We start from the raw sequence: 25,405 nt of genomic DNA on the forward strand, positions 1-25,405 counted from the left end.
TGAGACTGCAGGCATATGCCACCTCACCTGACTAGTTTTTTTAATTTGTAATTTTTTGTAGACAGTGGGTCTTGCCTTGTTGCCAAGGATGGTCTTGAACTCTTGGGCTCAAGCAATCCTGCCATGGCCTCCCGAGTGTTGAGATTACAGGGGTGAGCCACTGTGCCTGGCCCACTGTCATAGTTAGTTTCCATGTTTTGCAGTTTTTTTGTGTGTGGTTGTAGATTTTTCTTTTTTCTATTTTGACCTCAATTTCTTTAGCATCAGTTCCAACTCTTCTTCTTGGGGTTTAAAACAGGTGACTTCATCTCTTTATTCATCTTTCCTACACTAGTATCATTCACAAAGTGGTATTTACACTTTGAAGGCAAATGGTGTCAGTTCCAGTGGTAGCTGTGAAAGTGAATGAGGAATACTGTGGTCGGTTTATATTCAAATGTAACTTGCCCTGGACTGTCATTGCCTTTGTAGCACATTGATGAGTGGAATATTGGCCGGCTGAGAACAATCCTGGACTTGGTAGAAAAGGAGAGTGGGATCACCATTGAGGGTGTAAACACCCCATACCTGTACTTTGGCATGTGGAAGACATCCTTTGCTTGGCACACTGAAGACATGGACCTCTACAGCATCAACTACCTGCACTTTGGAGAACCAAAGTCCTGGTAAAGTCCGCCTGCAGTCGGCACTGGGCGTCTATACTAGAGCACAGACTCACGATCAGTGTGCGGGGAGACACCTCAGCGTTGGGTTAAAGTGCAGACCCTGGTTCAGGCCTGGGTGGGATTTCATGTTTTAAACATACTTTCTTTTTTTTTCTCTTTTTCTATTTTTTTTTTTTTCTTTTTTTTAAACAGCCTTCTCAGACTTGCTGCTTTTTTTTTTTTTTTTTTTTTGAGGAGTTTCGCTCTTGTTACCCAGCCTGGAGTGCAATGGTGTGATCTTGGCTCACCGCAACCTCTGCCTCCTGGGTTCAAGCAGTTCTCTTGTCTCAGCCTCCTGAGTAGCTGGGATTACAGGCGTGCACCACCATGCCCAGCTAATTTTTTTTTTTTTTTGTATTTTTAGTAGAGACGGGGTTTCACCATGTTGGCCAGGATGGTCTCGATCTCTTGACCTCGTGATCCACCCGCCTCAGCCTCCCAAAGTGCTGGGATTATAGGCATGAGCCACCATGCCCGGCCTTAAACACACTTTCAAGTGCTAAGATGCTGTGGGAGCTCTGGTGCTCAGACCACTTTGTTTTTGGCCAGTAGGGAGGCTTTAGAGAGTAGGGTGCTGGCAGAGTTACCCAAAGACATTGGGGGCTCTATCCCATTGCTTTCTAATTTTTTTTCTGAACAGACCTGAGGCATTTCTTAGCAGCAGATTTCCAAGACTAGAGTCACTCCCTCAGATGATAGAAAGCTTTGCTTTCTTTTCCTCATGGAAAAAATAATTCTTGGGGAGAGGCAGTGTGTGCTTAACACACAAGGGGATGTGAGGCTATTCAGCATGCTTCTTGCTCTCCAGGGTGTTATTCTTGTTGCTGAGACAAACATTGGTTCTCTCTCCTCTGTCTGCATTGACCCATCTTTGAGTCACAGCATTTTTTTTTTTCTATTTTGAGACAGAATCTCTGTCACCCAAGCTGGATTACAGTGGCACCATTATGGCTCACTGCAGCCTTGACCTCCTGGGCTCAAGTGATCCTTCCAGTTCAGCCTCCCAAGTAGCTGGGATTATAAATGTGTACCACTATACAGAGCTGATTTTTTTCTTTTTTTGGGGATAGAAATTGGGGTCTCACCATGTTGCCTAGGCTGGTCTCAAACTCCTGGGCTCAAGTAGTCCTCCCATTTCGGCCTTCCAACATGGTATGATTACAGGCATGAACCACTATACGCAGCCCCTGTCTCAGTGTTTTGGTGAAAGTGCTGCAGATTAACAGCAGTGAATATAACTACCCTCACACAGATAGGAGACTGGTCAGGAGGTAGAAATTGTGAGAGGATGATCATATGGCATGGGGACAGCTCTGAAGGGGAAGTAGTGGGTGCTAAGGTCCACATAGGAAAGACAGAAGGGTGGGATTAAAGAAGGCTTCTTTGGGAGAGGTGACAACTGAGACCCAAAAAATGAGAAGGACGTAACTGGGTGGAATGGTGGTGGGCTTAGCAGCAGGGAGATTGAGGGAAGTGTATTCAGGCAGTTGGAACCCCATGTGCAGAGCTCCTGGTTTAAGAGAGCACATGAGGGCCAGGCGTGGTGGCCCATGCCTGTAATCCCTGCTATTTGGGAGGCTGAGGCAGGAGAATCGCTTGAACCCGGGAGGTGGAGGTTCTTGTGAGCTGAGATCACACCATTGCACTCTAGCCTGGGTGGCAGAGTGAGACTGTCCCCCGACAAGAAAAAAAAAGCATGGTATGTTTAGGGAGCTAGGAGAAGTCTACTGTAGTTGGGGTGCTGTGTACAATGATAAGAAGTGAGTGATGAGGCTGGAGGGGACACCATGGGGGCACATTATGGGGAGTCATGAAAACCATATCTACCTTCATTTCTTTTTTCAGCATCCTCAGCCATGTTTTTTTTCAGGGGTTTTCCTTTCTTCTTTCAAGTGCTTTCCAGTTTCTAATCTTGGGGGAAAGAACCTTTTGAGCCTATGATTATCTCCTAACCACTGTCCTGTTTGGTTCATCAGAATGCTAGACTTTGTAGGATGTGTAAATGTAGCTTTTGTGTCTTCACCATTGTTTACTCCAAATTTCCCTGATCCTGGACTTTTGAATTCTCTTATAAAATAAGGTTTTCCAGTTATCATATTCATTCTTAGGTCCTCTGAAGTGGGACCTCCAGAGCCTTCTGTGCAGGGTTGCCTGATGGATCCCAGTGTCCTTTAGGTGACATTTTTCTCAACTCTTCTCTGTTTTGTTTTATAATGAAGCTGTTTGGAATGGGAGGATTTATTGTTACTGTGGAATATTTTATTTTTTGTGTGAGATGGAGTCTTACTCTGTTATCCAGGCTGGAGTGCAATGGTGTGGTCTCAGCTCATTGCAACCTTCACCCCACAGGTTCAAGCGATTCTCCTGCCCCAGCCTCCCAAGTAGCAGGGGCTACAGGCACATGCCACCACACCTGGCTAATTTTTGTATTTTTAGTACAGACAGGGTTTACCTATGTTGGCCAGGATGGTCTTGAACTCCTGACCTCGTGATCTGTCCACCTTAGCCTCCCAAAGTGCTGGGATTATAGATGTGAGCCACCGCGCCTGGTCTGGAATAATCTTTAGAAGAGATTAAAATGGAGTTACTGTGAGTTTCAGAATATAAAGTCTAACAATTTTCTAAAAGTTTTAAATAGTCCTAGGTGTTCTTTTTTTCTTTTCGTTTTTTAGAAAGCAGTTTCTATGGTGTTTAGACACCCTACTGGGTAGAGAAGTAATTGATGATTGCATAATCAGTATATGTAGCTGTTGGGAGATGAAGGGAAAATGGGCTCATCAGCAGGTACGGGACTATGTCTCATAGGTGTCTGATCCATCTTTCACCTTGTTTTCCATTCCTCCTCTAGCCGGCTCCCAGTTAGGCCTTCAAGCATTTAAAAAATACTGAGCATTTTTAAACATTGAGGTTATGTAATGACATCCTTTTTTTTTTCTTTTTTCTAAAAAAATGTAATTATATGAACCACATTATAAAGGAGAATAATATTGTAGACCATAAATCCAGGCTCAGGGTGCATACTTGATAAACATCTTATTAAATGAATGAATATAAAAGAAATAAATTCACTTACCTTCTTTATGGGCTCTCAACTCCTGTGCCCAAACAGTCTAATATTTCATCTTTTCAGATTCCTTTCTAGTGCTTGGGAAATTTTTTAAAAATCTGCTATTTCAAGGTGTTTTGAGAGTGGGAACAAGCCCCTTAGCCTCTGTACCTGTTCTCTGCCCAGCCCTGATGCTCTCATGTGATTGCAGGTACTCTGTTCCACCTGAGCATGGAAAGCGGTTGGAACGCCTCGCCAAAGGTATTGTGTCTCCCCTGTTTGCTGGGTCGGACTCTCCTACGAGCTGTACTCCTTGCTCTAAACCAAAATGTGTGTTCCCCACGGTCAGGTTCTTGCAGGTCCTATCTATCACAGGCCTGCAGCGGGGGTGAGTCACATTGGGTACCTTAAGAGGGCAGTGACAAGGCATTTTTCTTCCTTTTTCCTGTGCAGCGACTTGGTCATTCCTTCTTTGATCGTCTGTGCCTCAGTTTTACTGAGCAGGGGTGCTGCTTTGACCAGGGATAATGAACCAGACTCAGTATGACTGGTGTTTCCACTAAAGACCCAAATGTTAAAGAAAAAGTTGAATTTTTTGTTTCTTTTAAGTGGACTTAGATAGATTTGTACATCTAGAGAACATATTTCAGGAAAGCCTGGGTAGATAATACTATAGCTGCATTACTGAAGAAAGAACAAGGGTACAAGTGACTGGAGAAAAGGTCCTAAATAGTTTCAAAGCTCCATAAGAACAGAGGCAGCTTGGGTGACCTTGGTTTCCCAAACAGGATTTCATTACCCATGTAATGCCTCCATGGGAGTCAGCCCAGAGGCTCATTGTAGAATCTTAGAATTCTACAATGCGGAGCTATAACGATCCCTGGAGGTCCCATTGGTGATTCATCCTGTTTATTATTCAGATGAGAAGCACAGGTGTGAAGTGACTCCAGGATTGCAGAGCTAGTGTGGAGCAGTGTGTTAACCCATATCCTTTCAATTAAATAGGGTTTTTCCCTGGAAGTGCTCAAAGCTGTGAGGCATTTCTTCGCCACAAGATGACCCTGATTTCCCCGTTAATGCTGAAGAAATATGGAATTCCCTTTGACAAGGTGAGCTGATGTTACCTGCAGAAGTTCTTAGGCTTACAGACACTACTCTTTCTGGTCTTTGTTTTACAGAGTTTTATTCTAGTTCATCATCATACCAGGACAGGGCCAAAACTTAATCAAACTATGTCGCAACACTTCGCTCTAAGGGCAATAAAGGTGGGGCACTGTACCTTCCTGGTGCCAGAGGACAGTCAGATCCCTTTGAACAAAGTTCATTTGGAGGAATGGTTAATTACAGTCTTGTCATCTGCTAGGTCTAGGCTTTGCATTTCATAGAAGACAGCAAGACCCCAGGGATTTTATGACTTACCCTTTGTTGCTCAGCTAAGTTGTGGTGGAGCTCAGAATTCCAGTTCTGTGGACTTCTGCCATTTGAAGCAGCTGCTTCAAGTCTGCTCTTGTTCAGGTGACTCAAGAGGCCGGAGAGTTTATGATCACTTTCCCTTATGGTTACCATGCCGGCTTCAACCACGGCTTTAACTGTGCGGAGTCTACCAATTTTGCTACCCGTCGGTGGATTGAGTATGGCAAGCAAGCTGTGCTGGTAAGTCTGCTTGATTTCTTTCTATAACACCATGGCAAAAATGAGCAAATTCTGGTTAGATACAGTGGCTGGTGATTAGAATATTTCTTGAAGCTGCTGAAATTCAGAAACAGAGGGGCTAGCAATATGTCAAAGTGTTAACATTGTGTGTTCATAAGGAATTTTTAAAAATGTGTTCAGATTTGGGAAGTATAAAATGAGGTTCTATGCTTAAGTCTATTTGGTACTAAAACCACATCCACACATGTTAATATTCTTGCCTTAGCCACTCTGAGATCTCTCTGTTGAAATTCTTAGGGGTTTCCTTTACTCTAGGGAAGCAGCAGGGCTGAGCCTTTGACTGGTAGTAGTAGACTTGTTGATATGTTCCTGGCTTGGACAGGGAACAAGGGCAGGTGGCTGTTTACCGTCCTGTGGGCCTAAGTGCAGAGCCTAACCACCCTCTGTGACCCCAAGTTAGTGCCCAGGTATATTTGCCCCAGTACCATGTATTCTCTGCCCTTTTTTTTCCTGCTTCCCTTCATGTTTGAAGGTCCTGTAAGGAATAATACACCTTCAGCCTGTGAACCAAAACAATGTGGTTATAAACCATCTTGCACTTGTTTTTATTTAGAGGGAGGAGCTAGGATGTGAGGGTGAGATGGAAACAGTAAAGCATGCTTATCTGGTGCTCTTCTGGTTCCTGATGACAGTGCTCCTGTAGAAAGGACATGGTGAAGATCTCCATGGATGTGTTTGTAAGGAAGTTTCAGCCGGAAAGGTACAAACTTTGGAAAGCTGGGAAGGACAACACAGTTATTGACCATACTCTGCCTACGCCAGAAGCAGCTGAGTTTCTTAAGGAGAGTGAATTGCCTCCAAGGGCTGGCAACGAGGAGGAATGCCCAGAGGAGGACATGGAAGGGGTAGAGGATGGAGAGGAAGGAGACTTGAAGACAAGGTAACCCAGCAGCCCTTTGGTCCTGGCTGTGTGAGGGAGGGATGTCTGGGTAGGTCCCATAACCTGCAGAGAGACTGTTTCTAAGAGGCTGTTTGTGCTTCAGCTAAGTGGGGTGTTGTTGGTCAAGGCTACAGAAACTGGAGAGCCACAGCATTCAGGTACTTTCTGAATGAGACACCCATAGTGGGCATGTAGTCTGCTGGAGCAAGGGGTCATTTCTATGAGGGCCAAGGGCATGTATGTACGAAGGTTGGGCTCCCTGTGAGCCGGATAAGTCATGTTTTCTCATCATATGATAGGGTCTTTTAAAAAGAAGTGTAGTGTGGATGAGACTCAAGGGCATTGGTGATGTCGTGATTTAAGCCTGCAGTGCCAATGGTGGCTGAGCCAGGGGATCTGTGCTCTGAGGAGAATTTATCCTGGGCCATGTGGGAAAGAAAGGAGGGACTGTTCCTTTGTACCTACCATATGCCAGGCACTTTGCCAGCTACTCTGCATACCATGTCTTAATCCTCACAACAAATCTGAGGTGGGTGGTGATAGCTGAATTTTCCAGGTGGTGGAACAAGCTCAGAGAGGTGAAGTCCTTTGTTTCAAGTCACACAAGTAAGAGGTGTCCCTGAGTTTTGAGCCAGGCCTGACAGGCTCTGGCCATTCACTTCGGCTTGTGTGTGGATGCGTGTGAATGTGTTTGAGTAAATGGATGTATATGTGAGCTCTTAAAAGATTTACCGTCTCTGTTGCAGCCTGGCCAAGCACCGAATAGGGACAAAGAGGCACCGAGTTTGTCTTGAAATACCACAGGAGGTGAGTCAGAGTGAGCTCTTCCCCAAGGAGGAGCTGAGTTCTGAGCACTATGAGATGACGGAGTGCCCGGCTGCCCTCGCCCCCGTGAGGCCCACCCATAGCTCTGTGCGTCAAGTTGAGGATGGTCTTGCCTTCCCAGGTTAGTTGACTATGGTGTATTTTCCACAACCCTAACTCCGCACGTGTCCCATGTTAGATGCCATATTGAGTGCAGGGTCAGAAATAAAAGGAGAGTGACAGGTCTATGAGCAGGTAGCCTACTTGGAGTGTGAGAAGTGCTTTGGGTAGGGATGTTCAGGGTGGACCGGGCATGTAGGGAAAAGCTCCTCCCTCTGCCTGGTCAGGGGTCAGGGAAACACTGGAGGTTTTGGTGAAGGTGACTCTTAAAAGGTAAGTAGGACCTTCCCCAGTGGACAGAGAGAGAGGAGGGATATAGAAAGGGCATCCCAGAGGGGAGGAACAGGGCACAGGCTTGGAGATGGGAAAATTTTTTTTTTTTTGAAACGGAGTCTTGCTCTGTCACGCAGGTTGGAGTGCAGTGGTGCAATCTCAGCTTACTGCAACCTCCGCCTTCCGGGTTCAAGTGATTCTCCTGCCTTAGCCTCCCAAGTAGCTAGGACTACAGGGGCCTGCTACTATGCCCGGCTAATTTTTTTTTTTTGTATTTTTAGTAGAGTTAGGCTTTCACCATGTTGGCCAGGCTGATCTTGAACTGCTGACCTCACGTGATCTGCCTATCTCGGTCTCCCAAAGTGCTGGGATTACAGGCATGAGCCACTGCTCCCAGCAGAGATGGGAAATATTAATTGCATGGTCCACATAGGGAACTGGTGGGGCATTTCCCTCAATTGAATATTAGGGTAGAAGGCAGTTGTGTGACCAGGAGGTGATGCTGGAGAAATAGGAGATGCTGTAGGGCTCCTTGCCATTTTCATTTGCTCACGTGGAAGCTTAGAAAGCCATTTATATATATATATATATATATATATATATATATATATATATTTTTTTTTTTTTTTTTTTTTTTTCTTTTTCTTTTTCTTTTTTTTTTTTTAAAGACGGGGTTTTACCATATTGGTCAGGCTGGTCTTGAACTCCTGACCTCAGGTGATCCACCCGCCTCAGCCTCCCAAAGGGCTGGGATTATAGGTGTGAGCCACCGCGCCCGGCTAGAAAGCCATTTATATTTTAAGAGAGGGAGTGGTAGTGGTGTGATCAGTGTTGTTCAGCAGTCACTGAGACTAGATTAGAGAAAGGCTTGTATCTGTCTTGGGTCAGGTATGACCCAAATATGTGGTCTGCTGACAGTCAGGTAGCACTTTGGACTGAGACCCTGGGCTGCGCAGGCTTCTCTTCAGCAGATTTTCTTTACTTTTTTCCGCTCAAATTAATTTATTTATACTGCCAGATAAAATTGTGCATACTTGTCATGTACAACATAATTTTTTTGTTTTTGAAACAGAGTCTTGCTCTGTTGCCCAGGCTGGATCACAGTGATGTGAACACAGCTCACTGCAGCCCCAACCTTCTGGGCTCAAGCAATCCTCTTGCCTCAGCCTCTCAAGTAGCTGGGACTATAGGCATATGCCACCATGCCTGGCTAATTTTTAAATTTTATAGCGACAGGGTCTCACTTTGTTGCCCAGGCTGGTCTCAACTCCTGGGCTCTAGCAATCCTTCCATCTTGGCCTCCCAAAGTGCTGGGATTACAGTTGTGAACCACTGCTCCTGGCCCAACATGATTTGTGTAGCATATATATGTTGTGGAATGGTTAAATCTAGCTGATTAAAATACGCATTACTTCACATAGTTATCATTCTTGCAGTGAGAACATTTAACATCCACCCTCTTAATACTTTTCAAGATCTTCAGACTTTCTAGCATGGGGTAGGTAGCCAGCTTCTCTGCTGAGCTCAGGCTTGCATTTCCTGCTGGAGACTGGAGAAAATGGCAGCTCCCCTTTACTGAGTGTCTGCTGAGTGCCAGGTGCTTGGGAGTCCTATTTACTAGCCCTGTAGATACATAGTAGCATCTTCCCATTATAGAGGAAGAAGCTAGAGCCAGGAGGCTGAGCAGATAGTCCTGGCTCACAGTGCCCCACCAGTGACAGAGCTAGGATTGGAAGCTAGGTCCCACTCCCAGCCCATGTTTCTTGTGCTTTGCCACTCTGCCTTTCATCGGGTTCATGTGTGCAGGAGGAACTTGGCTCTGTCTGATGTGTATGTGTGTTTCAGATTATTCTGACTCCACTGAAGTAAAATTTGAAGAACTCAAAAATGTCAAACTAGAAGAGGAGGATGAAGAGGAAGAACAAGAAGCAGCTGCCTTGGATCTTTCTGTGAATCCTTCGTCTGTAGGGGGACGCCTTGTCTTCTCAGGTTCCAAAGAGAAATTGTCTTGTAGCCTGGGCTCCAGCTCTTCACAGGATTCTGTCTCTTCTGATTCAGAAACTAGTGAGCCTCTCTCCTGCCGAGTCCAAGGGCAAACAGGAATTCTCACTGTGCACAGTTACGCCAAAGGGGATGGCAGAGTCACTGTGGGAGAGCCATGCACGAGGAAGAAAGGAAGCGCCGCTAGAAGTATCAGTGAGCGGGAGCTGGCAGAGGTATGGGCTCCAGGCAGTGGTGTGGGGTGGGGAGCTGTCCTGGAAGACACCCTCTGGGGGAGGTGGATCTGTGCGGTGGAGATGCTGCAGTTGTCCAGGAGGGCAGGAGAGATGCTCAGTCAGTGCCTTTAGCCTGCAGTGGTTGTGTCAAACAAAAGCCTGTGTGGCATTCACTTTCCTAGTTTCTTTGCTGGGAGTTGCTTTTCTCTTACTCTCTGTGGCTACTCATTCCAAGAATTGCATCAGCGCAGCCTCAGTCACAGCAGGAGATCCACCTCAGCCCACTTGGAAAACAATGCCCCCTGTTTTTTTTTTTTGAGACGGTCTTGCTCTGTCATCCAGGATGGAGTGCAGTGGCGTGATGTTGGCTTACCACGATCTCTGCCTTCCAAGTTCAAGCAATTCTGCTGCCTCCACCTCCCAAGTAACTGGTATTACAGGTGTATGCCACCGCACCCAGCTAATTTTTGTATTTTTAGTAGAGACTGGGTTTCACCATGTTGACTGATGAAACTCCAGGCTGGTCTCGAACTCCTGACCTCAAGTGATCCACCTGCCTCAGCCTCCCAAAGTGCTGGGATTACAAGCCTAAGCCACTGTACCCAGCCTTTTTAATTGGGATGGGCAGGAACTCTTCCTCTGACCCTCATTGCCTTAGTGGTACAAAGGTTAGAATGGCCGCAGTTGGAGCCCACATGTTTGGAGGTCTGAGATCAGTTGGCCTTTCTTTTTCGGCTCTTGTTGCCCAGGCTGGAGTGCAGTGGCACAATCTTGGCTCACTGCAACCTCCGCCTCCCAGGTTCAAGTGATTCTCCTGCCTCAGCCTCCCAAGTAGCTGGGATTACAGGCATGCGCCACCACACGCAGCTAATTTTGTATTTTTAGTACAGATGGGGTTTCTCCATGTTGGTCAGGCTGGTCTTGAACTCCTGACCTCAAGTGATCCTCCTGCCTCAGCCTCCCAAAGTGCTGAGATTACAGGTGTGAGCCATTGCACCCAGCCGAGATGACCTTTCTTACCTTAAAATTCAAGGGTTCTTTTCTTACAAGCCTTGACTGCCCTGTAGACTCCCAGTATGACATTGATAGAGCATCCTTTTGGAGACCAAGGTGCATTCCGAAAGCTATAACATGTGTGTTCAGGCTTCCTCCTTAAATACATGTTGTCACCAAAAGCTGATTCAAGGTGCATTCCGAAAGCTATAACATGTGTGTTCAGGCTTCCTCCTTAAATACATGTTGTCACCAAAAGCTGATTCCTGCTTTTGTGCAGAATGACTCTTGGTGGGTCTGCCACTCTGGGTGATCAGAGTCATGTCAGACGCAGCCACACTACCCAAGTGACCTTCCCTGACTCCCCAGACTTAACGCTTACATGGGTCAAGTTGCAGCCTTTGGTGAGGGGTGGCAGATAGAAGAAGTCAGTGCAGAAGGTCCTCTTTATTCCCTATTCCCTTACCTTTAGTTTTTAAACATTTATCTCTTAAAAATCTTTGGAAAAATTTTAAAGTACTTACAGAATACCACCACGGAGCCCCATGTGTACTCATCATATGTATGATTAACATTTGGCACATTCGCTTTCTGTTTTTTTGGCTGCAGTACTGACAGTCATATTCACGTTTCCCTAGTGTTGCCAATAGTCTGTTTTAATGGTAGGTTTGTCTCCTTGTTATTAATACTCATATAACTTTTCTCAGTGCCTTCTCTGAATCTCAGGGTACAGTTTCTGTAGACTTCCTTTTTACCTTGTGAATGTTCCTCTTTCCATCCCACTGTGGTTGTGGGCTAAGAGCTAATAACTACTATGTTTCCTTCTCATTGCCTCAGATTGCAGATCTCTGTGCCTTCTAAGGGCAGCTTCCATAAAGGAGGGCTTTTTCAGCCTGGAAACCAGAGTCTCTTAAACTCCCAGTTGCCACCTAGCAGTTCTCCCTTCACAAAGGCCTGGAGCCATTTTGTTCATCCTGCAGTTCATGCTGTCCTAGTCTTCCTGACTTTCTTGTTTCTGGTTGCAGTCACAGTCACAAAAAGCAGCTAAGCAATAGCAAGAGCTCACTGTATATCAAGTACTTCATGGGTTTTGTTTTTGTTTTCCTTTTTTGAAAGAGGGTCTTGCTCTGTTGCCCAGGGTAGAGTGCAGTGGCACAGTCTCGTTTCACTACAACTTCTGCCTCCCAGGTTCAACCCATCCTCCCCACCTCAACCTCCCAAGTATCTGGGATGACAGGTGCACGCCACCACTCTTGGATAATTTTCTGCATTTTTTTTTGTAGAGATGGGGTTTCACCATGTTGCCTAGACTGGTCTCTAGTTCCTGGGCTCAAGTGATCCTCCTCTCTTGACCTCCCAAAGTGCTGTGATTTCAGGTGTGAGCCAACAAGTCCACTGCCCCAGCTATTAAATACTTTATATTCATTGTTCAGTCTTCGTATAACTGCTTAATTAATCTTATTACAGAGTCAAGTTTTTGTGGGATTTTTTTTGGGTCAGGAGGTTCAGGAAGCCAATAAATAATACTTTTCTTTTCACTCTCAAATTTTGAACGTTTTTTTTCCTTTCATTTCAGCTTCCTCAGGTTGAATTTCTCTCTCTTTTTTTTCTTTTATTTCAAACTTTGGAACTATTTAATAGATGATACAAGAGTCAGGCATATGGAACTCAGAATGTCACTTTAATTATAAGTTAAAGTCATTGAAGAAAGTGAGTTAACCTGTGGCCAAATGGCCTTGCTACTCATTTACTCTTTTTTTTTTTTTTTTTTTTTGAGACAGAGTCTCTGTCACCCAGGCTGGAGTGCAGTGGCGCAATCTTGGCTCACTGCAACCTACACCTCCCAGGTTCAAACGATTCTTGTGCCCCAGCCTCCTGGGTAGCTGGGATTACAGGCATGTACCACCACTCATGGTTAATTTTTCTATTTTTTAAGTAGAGATGGCAGATGTTGGCCAGGCTGGTCTCGAACTCCTGACTGCCTACCTCAGCCTCCCGAAGGGCTGGGATTACAGGTGTGAGCCATTGTGCCTGGCCTACTCATTTATTCTTGATGTCTCCAGGCCCCTCTAGAGGCAAAGCATTTTCATGGAAGCACTCAGCCTCAGTGTGGTATGGATGTAGGCCAGCGTGCACTCCCTCTCCGAAAGATAGATCCTAGTGAAATGAAGCATGACTTTCAAGGGAAGCAGGGTGGGGAGAAAAGCCAGGACTCCTTCCATGTGGAAGTATGCTAGTGGAAGGGGTTTTCTTGACATGTCTCTCTTGTTCAATCCTCTGCTCAAAACCACTGAGTGTCTTGTTGGTTCCTTTTTATTTCTGTATGTACTTCTCAGGTCTAGCCTGATAATAATAACCCTAATACCCCTCTCCACTCCATCACCAGCCATCCCTCCACCTCCACCATGTGCTGGCTTGTTTGTTTGAACTACTTAAAAGTCTCTAAAACTGTCTTGGCTGCCCTGCCTCTTCACTCTACTTTGCAATCATTTACAGCATGCCTACTCTAGCCCAGGACTGTTGCCTTCAAGGAGCTCATAGTCTAGGATAGATAAGAGCAAATATTTCAAGTACTTAATGTTACATATTGTGATATAAGTGGGAGAGTTAGCAGCTCAGCTTGGAGTTGGAGTGTAGAGTTCTGGACTGCCCGAGAGAAGGAAGCAGTTTAGCTAGGCTAGAAGAAGAATGCCAGGTGGATAGAATGAAACTGAAGAGAGAATCTGGCAGAGGAGGGTGTTCTAAATGATCATGATAGCTCATGCCAGGGTCAAAGCACTTAGGGGTCTTCAGTGGTTTAGTTTGTCTCAGGTGTATCGGACTGGAAAGGGCCTCAGGTGGTGCTGGTGGGGATGTCAAGAGGCAGAACCTGGAGGGTCTGCCTTGTTGCTCTGTGATGCAGTTTGACCTCCTAGTTGTGTAGGGAGCAGCAGAGGGGTCCCCACCATATACATCATATGCATTTGGAAATACTTCCATAATTAATTCTTTTAAATGCACACACAAAGGGCCAGGTGCGCTGGCTCATACCTGTAATCCTAGCACTTTGGGAGGCCAAGGTGGGTGGATCACCTGAGGTCAGGAGTTTGAGACCAGCCTGGTCAACATGGCGAAAACCCATCTCTACTAAAAATAAAAAAATTAGCCGGGCATGGTGGCACATGCCTATAATCTTAGCTGCTTGGGAGGCTGAGGCAGTGAGAATTGCTTGAACCCCAGGGTCGGAGGTTGTAGTGCACACCACCGTACTCCAGCCTGGGTGAAAGAGCGAAACTTTGTCTCAAATAAATAAATAAATAAATGCACACACAAAGATGCAGAGGGATGCCACGTAGGGTGCCATGCACCTGCGGTCCCAGCACTTTGGGAGGCTGAGGTGTGAGAATTGGTTGAGCATGAGAGGTTGAGGCTGCAGTGCGCCATAACTGTACTACTGCACTACATCCTGGGTGACAGAATGACACAGTATCTTAAAAAGAAAAGAAAGATGCAAAGCGAATAATACAGTGAACCTACAGATACCCTAGCAGGTGTCAGGTCCACTTTGCTTTGTTTGTCCTGTTTTTAATTTGCTGAAATATTTATGTTAAAATTATCTTTATTGGCATATAATATAAATATTTTTGGGATACATGTGATATTTTTACTACATTAATATAATTTGTAAAGATTAAATCATTGTAATTGGGAACTGCATCACCTTAAATATTGGTCTTGTCTTTATGCTAGAAACATTCAAATTATTCTCTTTTAACTATTCTGAAATGTACAATACATTATGGTAAACTGTAGTCACCCTACTAATTTGTCAAACATTGGATCTCATTTCTTCTATCAAACTATGTATTTGTGCCCATTAATCTACCTCTCTGCTGAAGTATCTTTTTTTACATGCAAGATAGTTGCATAGGTACACACGTGGCAGTGTGATTTGCTGCCTTCCTCCCCTTCACCCATATCTGGCATTTCTCCCCATGCTCTCTCTACCCAACTTCCCACCCCCGGCTGTCCCTCCCCTATTCCCCGAAACTGACCCCAGTGTGTAGTGCTCCCCTCCCTGTGTCCATGTGTTCTCATTGTTCAACACCCACCTATGAGTGAGAATATGCGGTATTTAATTTTCTGTTCTTTTTTTTTGAGACGGAGTTTCACTCTTGTTACCCAGGCTGGAGTGCAATGGCGTGATCTCGGCTCACCGCGACCTCCGCCTCCTGGGTTCAGGCAATTCTCCTGCCTCAGCCTCCTGAATAGCTGGGATTACAGGCACGCACCACCACACCCAGCTAATTTTTTGTATTTTTAGTAGAGATGGGGTTTCACCATGTTGACCAGGATGGTCTTGATCTGTTGACCTTATGATCCATCCACCTCGGCCTCCCAAAGTGCTGGGATTACAGGCGTGAGCCACCGCGCCTGGCCCTTCATTTTCTGTTCTTGTGTCAGTTTGCTGAGAATGATGTTCTCCAGGTTCACCCATGTCCCTACAAAGGACACGAACTCATTCTGCTGAAGTATCTTAAAGCACATCCCAGATACCTTGTCATTTCTTCCCTACTTCAGAGTGTATCTTTGAAAAATATGGTAACTTTCTTAGATAATAACTATGTCATTTTTATACCTAAGAAAATTACGAAACTTCTTTAGCATCATTTACTATCCAGTCCATAGTCAAATTTCCCCATTGTTCAAACAAAATCTGTTTTACAGTTGATTGGTTTATATCAGGATTAAATCAGGGCCCAACTCTTTGATTTGTTTATGATGTCCTGAAGTCTTCCTTAATGTAGGCCAGCATGCCTCTCTTTTTTTTGCCTCACCATTGACTTCATCAAGAAACTGTCATTGATTGTCCAGTAAAGGATTTTTTTGTTTTGTTTTGTTTTTTGAGACGAAGTCTCTCACTGTCGCCCAGGCTGTAGTGCAGTGGTGCAATCTTGGCTCACTGCAATCTCTGCCTCCTGGGTTCAAGCAGTTCGCCTGCCTTAGCCTCCCAAGTAGCTGGGGCTACAGGCATGCGCCACCACACCCAGCTAAGTTTTTTGTATTTTTAGTAGAGACGGGGTTTCACCACATTGGCCAGGATGGTCTCCATCTCCTGACCTCGTGATCTGCCCCCCTCAGCCTCCCAAAGTGCTGGGATTACAGGCATGAGTCACTGTGCCCGGCCCAGTAAAGGGTTTTTTAAGTACTGCACTGATGTTTTGGAAGATTGTTCTGGAGGCAGTATAAAGATTTTGGGGGGGAGGAAGAAGGAGGCAAAATTAGAAATTGTTAACAGAGGTTCTCTTGAAGGTAGAATAATGGATGATTTCACTTCCTACATTTATGCATCATTTGAATATTTTTATGATTAACATGTTATTTTTACAACTAAATACTTCTACTTCAGGAAAGGAGGAAAAAAGATTTGAAACAGGGAAACCAATTAGGAACCTGTTTCTTTAGTCTGAGAGAGAGGTAGCAAGGACTTGTGGGTGGTGGTGATAGGGATGGGGAGCAGAAAATGGACCCGGAAGGTAGGCGCATAGGACTGGGTGACTGGATGTGGGGTGAGTCAGAGGGTAGCATGGGATGTGAGTCGGGTTTCCAGCTTGAATTCCTGGGATGGATGGTGGTGCCATCCTTACAAGGATAGTGGTTATAAGAAAACTAAAGGGTTTTTTATTGTGGGCCAGGAAATGAGTAGAGTTTGGGTACATCTGGAGTGTGACTTTTGTGAGGTGGGCTATGGAAATACATATAGCCTTGAAGCTGGGGTGGGAGTCACCAGGAGGGCACCGGTGGGCATGGGAGAATGTGTGTAGAGTGAAGAACAGTTTCAGTGTGGGGTTGCAGGAGAGGGCCCAGGTAATAGAATATGAAGGAGCAGCCAGAGGTCAGGAGACCTAGGAAAGAACAGTGTGTCCAGGGCCAGGGCAGGAGAAAAGTTCAAGACAATGGGAGATACGGCCAAGTGTGCCTTGTGTTAAAGGGCAGGGTCCTGCCGCGTAGGGGAAGTTGGAGGCTTAGTGATTGGATTCTGGGGATCTAAGGAAGTGGGAGTACAGGTGGAGGGACAGGAGGGGACGGCTGCAGATAGGTTCTTTTTGTTTTTGTTTTTTTGAGACAAGGTCTTGCTGTGTTGCCCAGGCTGGAGTTCAGTGGTGTGATCTCAGCTCACTTCAGCCTCGACCTCCTAGGCTCAAATGATTCTCCCACCTCAGCCTCTCAAGTAGGCATGTGCCATCATGCTGAGCTGAGTTTTTTATATTTGTAGAGATTGGGGTCTCCCTGTGTTGCCCAGGCTGGTCTCAAACTCCTGGGCTCAAGTGATCCTTCTGTAATCGCCCTCCCAAAGTCCTGGGATACAGGCATAAGCCACCATACCCAGCCTGTGTTTTTAAATTGTGGTAATATATACATGATATCAAATTCACCTATTTTAACAGTTTTTTTAGTATACAGTTCAGTGGTAGTAAGTACATTCACTTTGTTGGGCCACTGTCACCAGAAAGCAGATGGGAGGAGATGGGGAATTTATCTCTGAGGGTCACCTAGAGTAGTCAGATAACTACCTCTGCTTAGTGCAGCCCAGCCCTTTTCAAAAGCCACTGCTCTTAGGAACTCTTCATTGCTTTCCAGCTAGTTCCCTTTCTTCTTTGAAGCCCTAGAGTGTTTGCTTCTTAATGCCCTTGTCATAGTACAGTGAAGAACATAACCTTCTAGAAGATGGGCTCTGTGCCACATTCATCCTCATTTCTTGAGTTAGCAGCACGGTCCACAGGGCTTGGCCTGTGAACTCTTTGTAATGAGGATGGAATGAGTAAATGGAAGGTCAGGTTTGTTTTAGTAAGAAGCCACCATCAGAATTAATTGGGAGGAATAAGGGACAGATAGTCAAAGTTTGTGGCCAGAAGCTGAGCAAAGTTGTGCATCCCTGGAGAGGTCTAATAGCATGGGATCTATTTTTGTAGACAACTGGGTTCCTCAGAGTACCCTTATATTCCCCCACCCCCACTTGAAGCATCTCCAAGCTGTAATTTGGGCTGCCTGCTGTTCAGTTTCCATGCTACCATCTATGTCAAGGGCCTTTTTTAGGTCAGTCTGGTAAACTGCAGTTTTTGGTAAAAGAACCATGGTTGACAGACTGCCAAAGCGGTAGAGTTTCCATTAAGTACTGACTGAGCCACAGCCATATGTCTGCTGCAGAAGTTTTTGTTAGTTCAAGCTGCTTTGAAAAGAGTTCCGAAAACAAGGTGGGAGAATAGTTAGTTCTTCTCTGTACAGAATAAACCCTGTTAGGAGCACTAACCGTGACCCTGGGTACCAGATGTGGAGAGGGAACAAAAAACTTACGAGACTTGAGCTCCAGCTTTCTTGCAGGAAGGGCCCTGGGAGACTGCCTGCTATCCCACCCTGTCTGCAAGAAGAGGTCTTTGGGGAAGAGTTTATTACTACCATTTTACTGGTGGGGCTGCTACTCGTCCAGGCTCACATAGCTAGTTGGTCGAAGTGGGATTTCAACCCTGACATTTCTGTTATATACCAAGAGAATTTAGAAACTGGAGCAATCCCAGGGAAGGCAACATCGTGAGGAGGGTGTGGATGCCATGGTAGTAGGTACTGGCCAGGAGGTAAGGAAATGTGAAAAGACATTCAAATATTTGAGTGGACCTGACTACTTTGGTCAGAGGCAGCATGATGGGAGTGGAAAGGGCTCAGACTTCAGACTTTGGATACCAGGTCTCCCTCCCTGTGGTTAGAGGTCATGTCATGTTCATCTTTACATTGCCAAAACAAGTATTCCCACCATATACACGTATATAGGAGGTGCTATAAATATAGTGATCATGGAAAAGGTGTCCTTTCCCAAACTGCATTCTGGTGTTCTTGACCTTCACCCTTCCAACTCCTCTGGAACGTGCTTGGATCTTAGGATCATCTCCCTGCCTCCTGGCCTGTATTCGTTTCCTATTGCTGCTATAAGAAAGTACCACAAACCCAGAGACTGAAACGCTGATTATCTTAGGGTTCTTTACTTCAGAAATCTGAATTGGGTTTCACTGAGCTAAAATGAAGGTGGCAGTAGGGTCGTGTACCTTCCTGGAGGCTCTCGGGGGAGGACCCATTTCCTTGCCCTGCCAGCCTCCCTAGGCTGCGCATATTCCTTGGCTCCTGGACCTCTATGTCCATCATCAAAGACAGCGGCATCCAGCCAAGTCTCTCTGGCATCACATCACTCAGACAGACTCTTCTGCTTCCTTCTTCTGTTATATGCCCCATTGGGATTACATTGGGCTCTGGATGATCCAGGATGCTTTCCTTATTTTAAAGACCATCTGAGGGTGGGATGTGGTGGCTCACGCCTGTAATCCCAGCACTTTGTGAGGCCAAGGTGCGTGGATCATGAGGTCAGGAGATCAAGACCATCCTGGCTAACACGGTGAAACCCTGTCTCTATTAAAAATACAAAAAATTAGCCGGGCGTGGAGGCATGCACCTGTAGTCCCAGCTACTCAGGAGGCTGAGGAGAATCACTTGAACCGGGAGGCAGAGGTTGCAGTGAGCTGAGATTACGCCACTGCACTCCAGCCTGGGCAACAAAGCCAGACTCTGTCTCAAAAAAAAAGACCCATCTGATTAGCAACATTGATTCTCCTTTGCTATGTTAGAATAACATATTCACAGGAATTGGGATGTGGGCATATTGGGGAACTATTCTCTCTACCAAATAACTTGCTCTCTCTCCCTGTCACAAGGTTTTCTTCTTTACTTATAAGGCCAAATTCATGTAGCCCCTATCATAGTTAGAATACAATTCTAGAGGAAACTTCCTTCTCATTTTCCCCTTCATCTTCTCAAAAATAGTCCGTAATGTATTCACCCAGTTTCTTCTTGTTTGTCCAATGGAACTTACCTCAACAAACAGTCCTGACTGCACTTATGTTTTTGTTTAACTTGTGGACAAAGACTTATGGATGGGTGCAAAAAATAAATCCTCTTTTGCAACGCAGAACTCATTGTTCAGTGTGAGTTTTGATACATATAAGAAGGGATATTATGATAAGAAAAAAAAGAAACAGTCCTGATAGCTCCCCGTTGCCGGGTGAGTGCTTGGCTGCTTCCCTGCTCAGCTCTTCTGTGTTCTTTGTCCTGTGGATCTCCCCGCTCCCTGCAGCTGTCCCCTTCTTGGCTTTCTGATATTCCTCTTACCTGTCTGCTTCTGAGTCTCCTTTTCTCCCTTCTCTTCTTCCTTTCCCTGGAAGTCTTAGTCAATTTGTTATCCACTTCAATCTCATCTTCTCCCACCATTTTAATTCTGAACCTGGTGCTGCAGATTCCCAGATCTTGCTCTGGCCTCTTTTCTGAACCCTCAGTCTGAATTTCTTATTGCTTCCCTTGGGTATTTCCAAATGAAAAGATCCTTGGGTACATGTTATATACCCCATTCAGCATGTTTAACCTGGTTTGTTCTTAGCCCCCACTTCCACACGAGCCCTCTTAAAGCCTCTCACCTTGGTGGTCCAGGCTAGAAATACCCATCATTTCTGGCTTCTTTATTCTCATTTCCTTTTCTTCCTAGTATCTGCCATAGGCCGTATGTTCTAGGCCTATTTTCCAGGTGCCCTCAAAATGCCAGTGGGGGCAGGCGGCAGGGAAACAAGAAAGAATATTATTGGGGTATAGGAATAAAACAAAATAAACTTTGTTTTTATCTTAACCTTTTTTTAAAAAATTTTTTTGAGAGGGAGTCTTACTCTGTCACCCAGGCTGGGGTGCAGTGGCGTGATGTCGGCTCACTGCAACCTCTGCCTCAGCCTCCCGAGTAGCTGGGAGTACAGGCGCGTGCCACCACACCTGGTTAATTTTTGTATTTTTCATAGAGATGGGGTTTCACTCTGTTGGCCAGGTTGGTCTTGAACTCCTGACCTCATGATCCTCCCACCTCAGCCTCCCAAAGTGCTGGGATTACAGGTGTGAGCCACCATACCTATCTTAACCTTTAATAGTCTGTTTTTGCTTTAAAATGTGCATATGTGCATTAGTATATGTAATTGATTAGTAAGTAGTACATAGTTTGGGGGTACATGCTCCTGAATTTTCTATTTACATGGTGAGACTATCAAAGTTGGGCAAGTATGGATTTTCCAGTTTGTTTTAGCCAGAGAACCCTTTTACTTAACGTAATGATTGTTTGACTGATTGGAGACAAAGTCTCACTTCTGTCACCCAGGTTGGAGTACAGTGGTGTAGTCTCAGCTCATTGCAGCCTTGATCTTCCAGGCTTAGGTGATCCTCCCACCTCAGCCTCCTGAGTAGCTGGGACTGCAGATGCATGCCACCATACTTGGCTAATTTTTTCTTTTTTTGTGTGTGTGTGGAGACAGGATTTTGCCATGTTACCCAGGCTGGTCTCAACCTCCTGGGCTCAAGGGATCCACCCACCTCAGCCTCCCACAGTACTGGGATTATAGACATAAGCCACTGTGTCTGGCCAGAACCCTTTAAGTGAAATCTTAATTAAAAAATACAAATCAAAAGCAGAGCCATTCTGGTTGGAAAGAAGGTGGAGCCTCAAGCCCTTTTCGTTCAGTATAATGGAGGCTCCTGAGGCACTTTTTGGATGTACATTTTGAAAATCAGTGGTTTAGATAGTTGGTATAGTTCAGATCTAATTAAGTCTATGATCATGTTAAGTCTTCATGGACATCAGTAGAAAAAAGTCCCTAATATCCTCCCTCCACCGTATTCCTCCATACTGCTGCAGCATCCTCAGTCACGTAAGCACAGATCACATCCTCTTCATTTCTCCACACCTTCTTCCTTTCCTGGGCAGGCCTTTGCACACAGTAGGTGCCCAGTGAATATTTGTTGAATGAATGGCAAATGGATGCCAATACTTGTTGGCAAAATTTACGTTTGGAAGAGCAGGCTCTGTTCTTCCTGGATATGGCCTGTTTAGAAATTGTTTTTTTCTGGCCGGGCACAGTGGCTCAAGCCTGTAATCCCACTACTTTGGGAGACCGAGGCGGGTGGATCACGAGGTCAAGAGATTGAGACCATCCTGGTCAACATGGGGAAACCCTGTCTCAAAATACAAAAAATTAGCTGGGCATGGTGGCGCGTACCTGTAATCCCAGCTACTCAGGAGGCTGAGGCAGGAGAATTGCCTGAACCCAGGAGGCGGAGGTTGCGGTGAGCCGAGATCGCGCCATTGCACTCCAGCCTGGGTAACAAGAGCGAAACTCCATCTCAAAAATAAAAAGAAATTGTTTTTTCTTGGCATTCCAATTGTGGTCCAACTCCTGGCGCTCTGTGTAGTCACACATGGAGTCTATCGGCCCAGGGCATCTTCTCTGAAGTAGCACTGCAGCATTTATGGCATTGGTTTTTGTCACAGTTGCAAAGTGGCCCTCTTTCAGGCCTCATTTCCTTGCTTAATGGATTTGCTAACCCTGCGTCTCCTAATGTCAGTATAACCAAGTTTTAAATATGTTGATTAGGAAGAAACCCTTCTGTAGTGTTTCTGCCAGTCCTGTACATTTAAATCTGATTACACTTGCATTGACATTATGTAAATACAGTGTTAAATCAACCTTTCCCATTGCAGCCAAGCCAGAGTTTCAGATGCACATTCTGTCCTAGCTGATGTTCTCCCCTGGAGAAGAAGCAACTAACTGAGGAATGAACAGTATCTGCTAGAGCTGAAGTCTTGGCAGTGTATAAGGAGAAGTTTGCCTATTTTAGTAGGTCAGCTGCTGCTCACCCCTTTAGGTGTCCCCTAGACACTCCTGGGTGGCCCAGCTGCCTGGCACATTTTAACAGGTACTGTTGACCTTCTGGGCCAAGAAAGGGGCCCCTGGGCTCATTGAGAGCTCTCTCACTTGGGCTACCTCAGTAGTCTCATGGCAGTGAGCTTAAGGGACAGGGCACGGCTCTTTCTCAGAGCTAGAGCAGGCTTCTTTTTGGTACTTTTGTTTCAGGCTGCTCCTGAGAAGGCTACAAACTACACTTGGGTGTTGCCCTAAATTTACATAATCCTGGTCTAGTTTGGGATGTGGTATTATCATTTGGCTTTTTCTAAGACAGGCATTTTCTGTGTTTGGTTTTATATATCTTTTTGTTGCTCTATGCCCCTCTCTTTCCTTTGGTTTTCATTGTAAGGCTGACTTGTGCTGTGTAAGTAGAGACGTGACCAATTTTAATTTTTTCTGGTTTGCCTAGGTTGCAGATGAATACATGTTTTCCCTGGAGGAGAATAAGAAGTCCAAGGGCCGCCGTCAGCCTTTAAGCAAGCTCCCCCGCCATCACCCACTTGTGTTGCAGGAGTGTGTCAGTGACGAGGGTAAGTGTTGTTTTTTCTTCACCAGGAGGAATGCAGCTCACACATTAGGCTTGACAGGACAGAACATCAGAAGGCCAAGCTGAGGGATAAGGGTGGGCCTGCGGCTTAGCTGCTCTCCCAGATATTCCATAAGGAGGACAGGATTTCCTTATATCGAAATGACTAACCAGATTTCATTGTAAGTTTGAGTATCTTGGAGTGTCCCCTTAATAAGGGATAATTGCAGGCAGGTTTTTTTCCCTTTTTTTTCCTGGGAGTTACAAGGCTGATTTTTCAGGATAGAAAATTCTGTCAGTGATGCAAAGCCCTGTGCTGGATATGTGGCTGCATAGCTAACTAAGATAATGTTCGTGCCCTCAAGACACTCACAGGGTAGTGAGGAAACTGGACAGGTAAACAGATCGCAAGAAAGAAGAGGTGTTAGTTTGGGTAGAAGGACAGCAAGTGTAGCCATGGAGAAGAGAAGCAGGAGGCTGTCGTCAGAGAAACTACAGTCAGCTCCGTGTGGCTGGAGCTGGAGGGCAAGGCCAGGGAGTGGAGTGATAGGTGGGGTAGGAGGAGGGAAGCCAGATTCTGGACAGTGTTATCATTGGAGGCCAGAGTAAGGACCTTGTCTTACTGGCATTCAGGAGCCAGTGACATGCTTTAAGCAGAGGAATGTCATGGTCATTTAGATGCCTTTAGAAAAGATCACTCCTAGTGTTGGCTTCTCAAGGATGGCTTTGAGACGACCATATGGGCTTCTGTAATGGTCTGTCTACAATATGAAGGTCTGAAGTGGATGGTGGTGGTAGGCAATGTATTTGGAAGATAAAATCAGCTGGAATCGGTGACTGGCTGTGGAGCTATGAGGATGGTAGTTGAGGAGGATGAGTTGAGTGTGTCCCCAGTTTATAGCTTTGGTTGGGGAAACCTGTGAATGTAGACTTATGAGTTGGCACTGAGGTGACATTTGATACCATTGTTGGAATAATGAGCCCACTCTTTGGGAGGAGACCTATTGGGGTGAGCAAGAGGCTGGGGCTAGGTGGACGGAGGAGGGAGAGGAGCCTGTGAAGGAGGCAGTGAAGTGGGATAAGCAGACATGTGTAAGGAGAACTAGGCAATGTAGCACTGAAGCTCCGGGTGCATCGACATCAGAGGAGAGTGGTCTCCTGTGCTTCCTGGAGCCCAGAGATTCAGGAAGATCAGCATTGCAGAGCCTCAGCTCTGGCTGTGTTTGTGACTGGGCCCTGGCACCCTCAGGGAGAGCAGAATCAATTGTAACTCTTGACTAATGTCAGGCTCTGTCCTACCTGGTCCTCTCCTTCCTGATCTGATATCAGTGCCCCATCTCTGCTTTTTTTTTTTTTTTTTTTTTAAAGTTGAAAGATCATGATAAACTGGATGGGGAACATCCCTTCTGCCCTCCAGTCAGAAGTGTGGCAGGACTCTGAGTAAGGTCCTAGGGAGCCTTCCATGTTCTTATTCCACCCAGACAGGAGCTTCAGGTTCTCTGGGTAGCACCAGCCTATCTCCTGATTGGTTTACAGCAATATAGACTTTAGGAAACTGTAAAAGTTACCAAGAGGAAAACAAAATTACCCTTCAAAGATGACCATTATGAATATATTAATATATTATCTATCCTCCTGACTTTTCTAATCATATATTAGAATATGTCCATGTATATCTTTTTAAAATAACGAAATAATGCAATTGAGATAATATACAACCTCCCCTACTTTTTTATTTTGAGATGAAGTCTCACTCACTCTTGCCCGGGCTGGAGTACAGCTGGCATGATCTTGGCTCACTGCAACCTCTGCCTCCTGGGTTCAAGTGATTCTCCTGCTTCAGCCTCCCAAGTAGCTGGGATTACAGGTGCATGCTACCATGCCCAGCCAATTTTTGTATCCTTTAGTAGAGATGGGGGTTTCACCATGTTGGCCAGGCTGGTCTTGAACTTCTGACCTCAAGTGATTCACCGTTTCAGCCTCCCAGAGTGCTGGGATTACACACATGAGCCACCACGCCTGGCCCCACAATATCCTTTCATCTTCAGTCCATGCCCATCATTCCCTGCTTGTGCCAAGAATGTGTTTTATAGTTATTTCCTTTGAACTCTAATATAAATCAAGCTAAGATCACATACTGTATTGGGCAACTGTTTATTTAATGTTTATGCCTCCCCCTAATTTAAAATAAATTTCAATTCAAGCATAACAATTCAGTGATGCACACCTTTGAACTATACAGCTCAATGAAGTATTACATATGTAAACTGTATAATTTTGCTTCCTGAAATTTTCGCTTAATGTAGTGAACATTTTCCCTCATCATTCAGTATTC

General features: G+C 45.4%; 1 protein-coding gene and 1 non-coding gene across 11 annotated transcripts in view; both read left to right on the forward strand.

The window, feature by feature from the left end:
* The window catches only part of KDM4A (lysine demethylase 4A), a 92,188-nt gene that overhangs the window by 13,719 nt on the left and 53,064 nt on the right, over positions 1-25,405 (forward strand). For all 10 annotated transcript variants that reach the window (XM_078331479.1, XM_035251130.3, XM_035251125.3 and 7 more), the window contains 8 exons: positions 472-665; positions 3,962-4,011; positions 4,756-4,859; positions 5,266-5,403; positions 6,096-6,343; positions 7,090-7,289; positions 9,386-9,756; positions 22,954-23,074. In XM_078331479.1, the coding sequence (XP_078187605.1) occupies positions 472-665; positions 3,962-4,011; positions 4,756-4,859; positions 5,266-5,403; positions 6,096-6,343; positions 7,090-7,289; positions 9,386-9,756; positions 22,954-23,074 (1,426 nt within the window). The remainder of the gene's footprint in view (positions 1-471; positions 666-3,961; positions 4,012-4,755; positions 4,860-5,265; positions 5,404-6,095; positions 6,344-7,089; positions 7,290-9,385; positions 9,757-22,953; positions 23,075-25,405) is intronic.
* LOC118143492 (small nucleolar RNA SNORA40) lies at positions 19,665-19,788 on the forward strand. The gene has a single exon (XR_004727701.1). It is a non-coding gene; the product is annotated as a small nucleolar RNA SNORA40 (small nucleolar RNA).

This window comes from Callithrix jacchus, chromosome 7, assembly GCF_049354715.1.
Source record: "Callithrix jacchus isolate 240 chromosome 7, calJac240_pri, whole genome shotgun sequence".
Classification (NCBI taxonomy): Eukaryota; Metazoa; Chordata; class Mammalia; order Primates; family Cebidae; genus Callithrix; species Callithrix jacchus.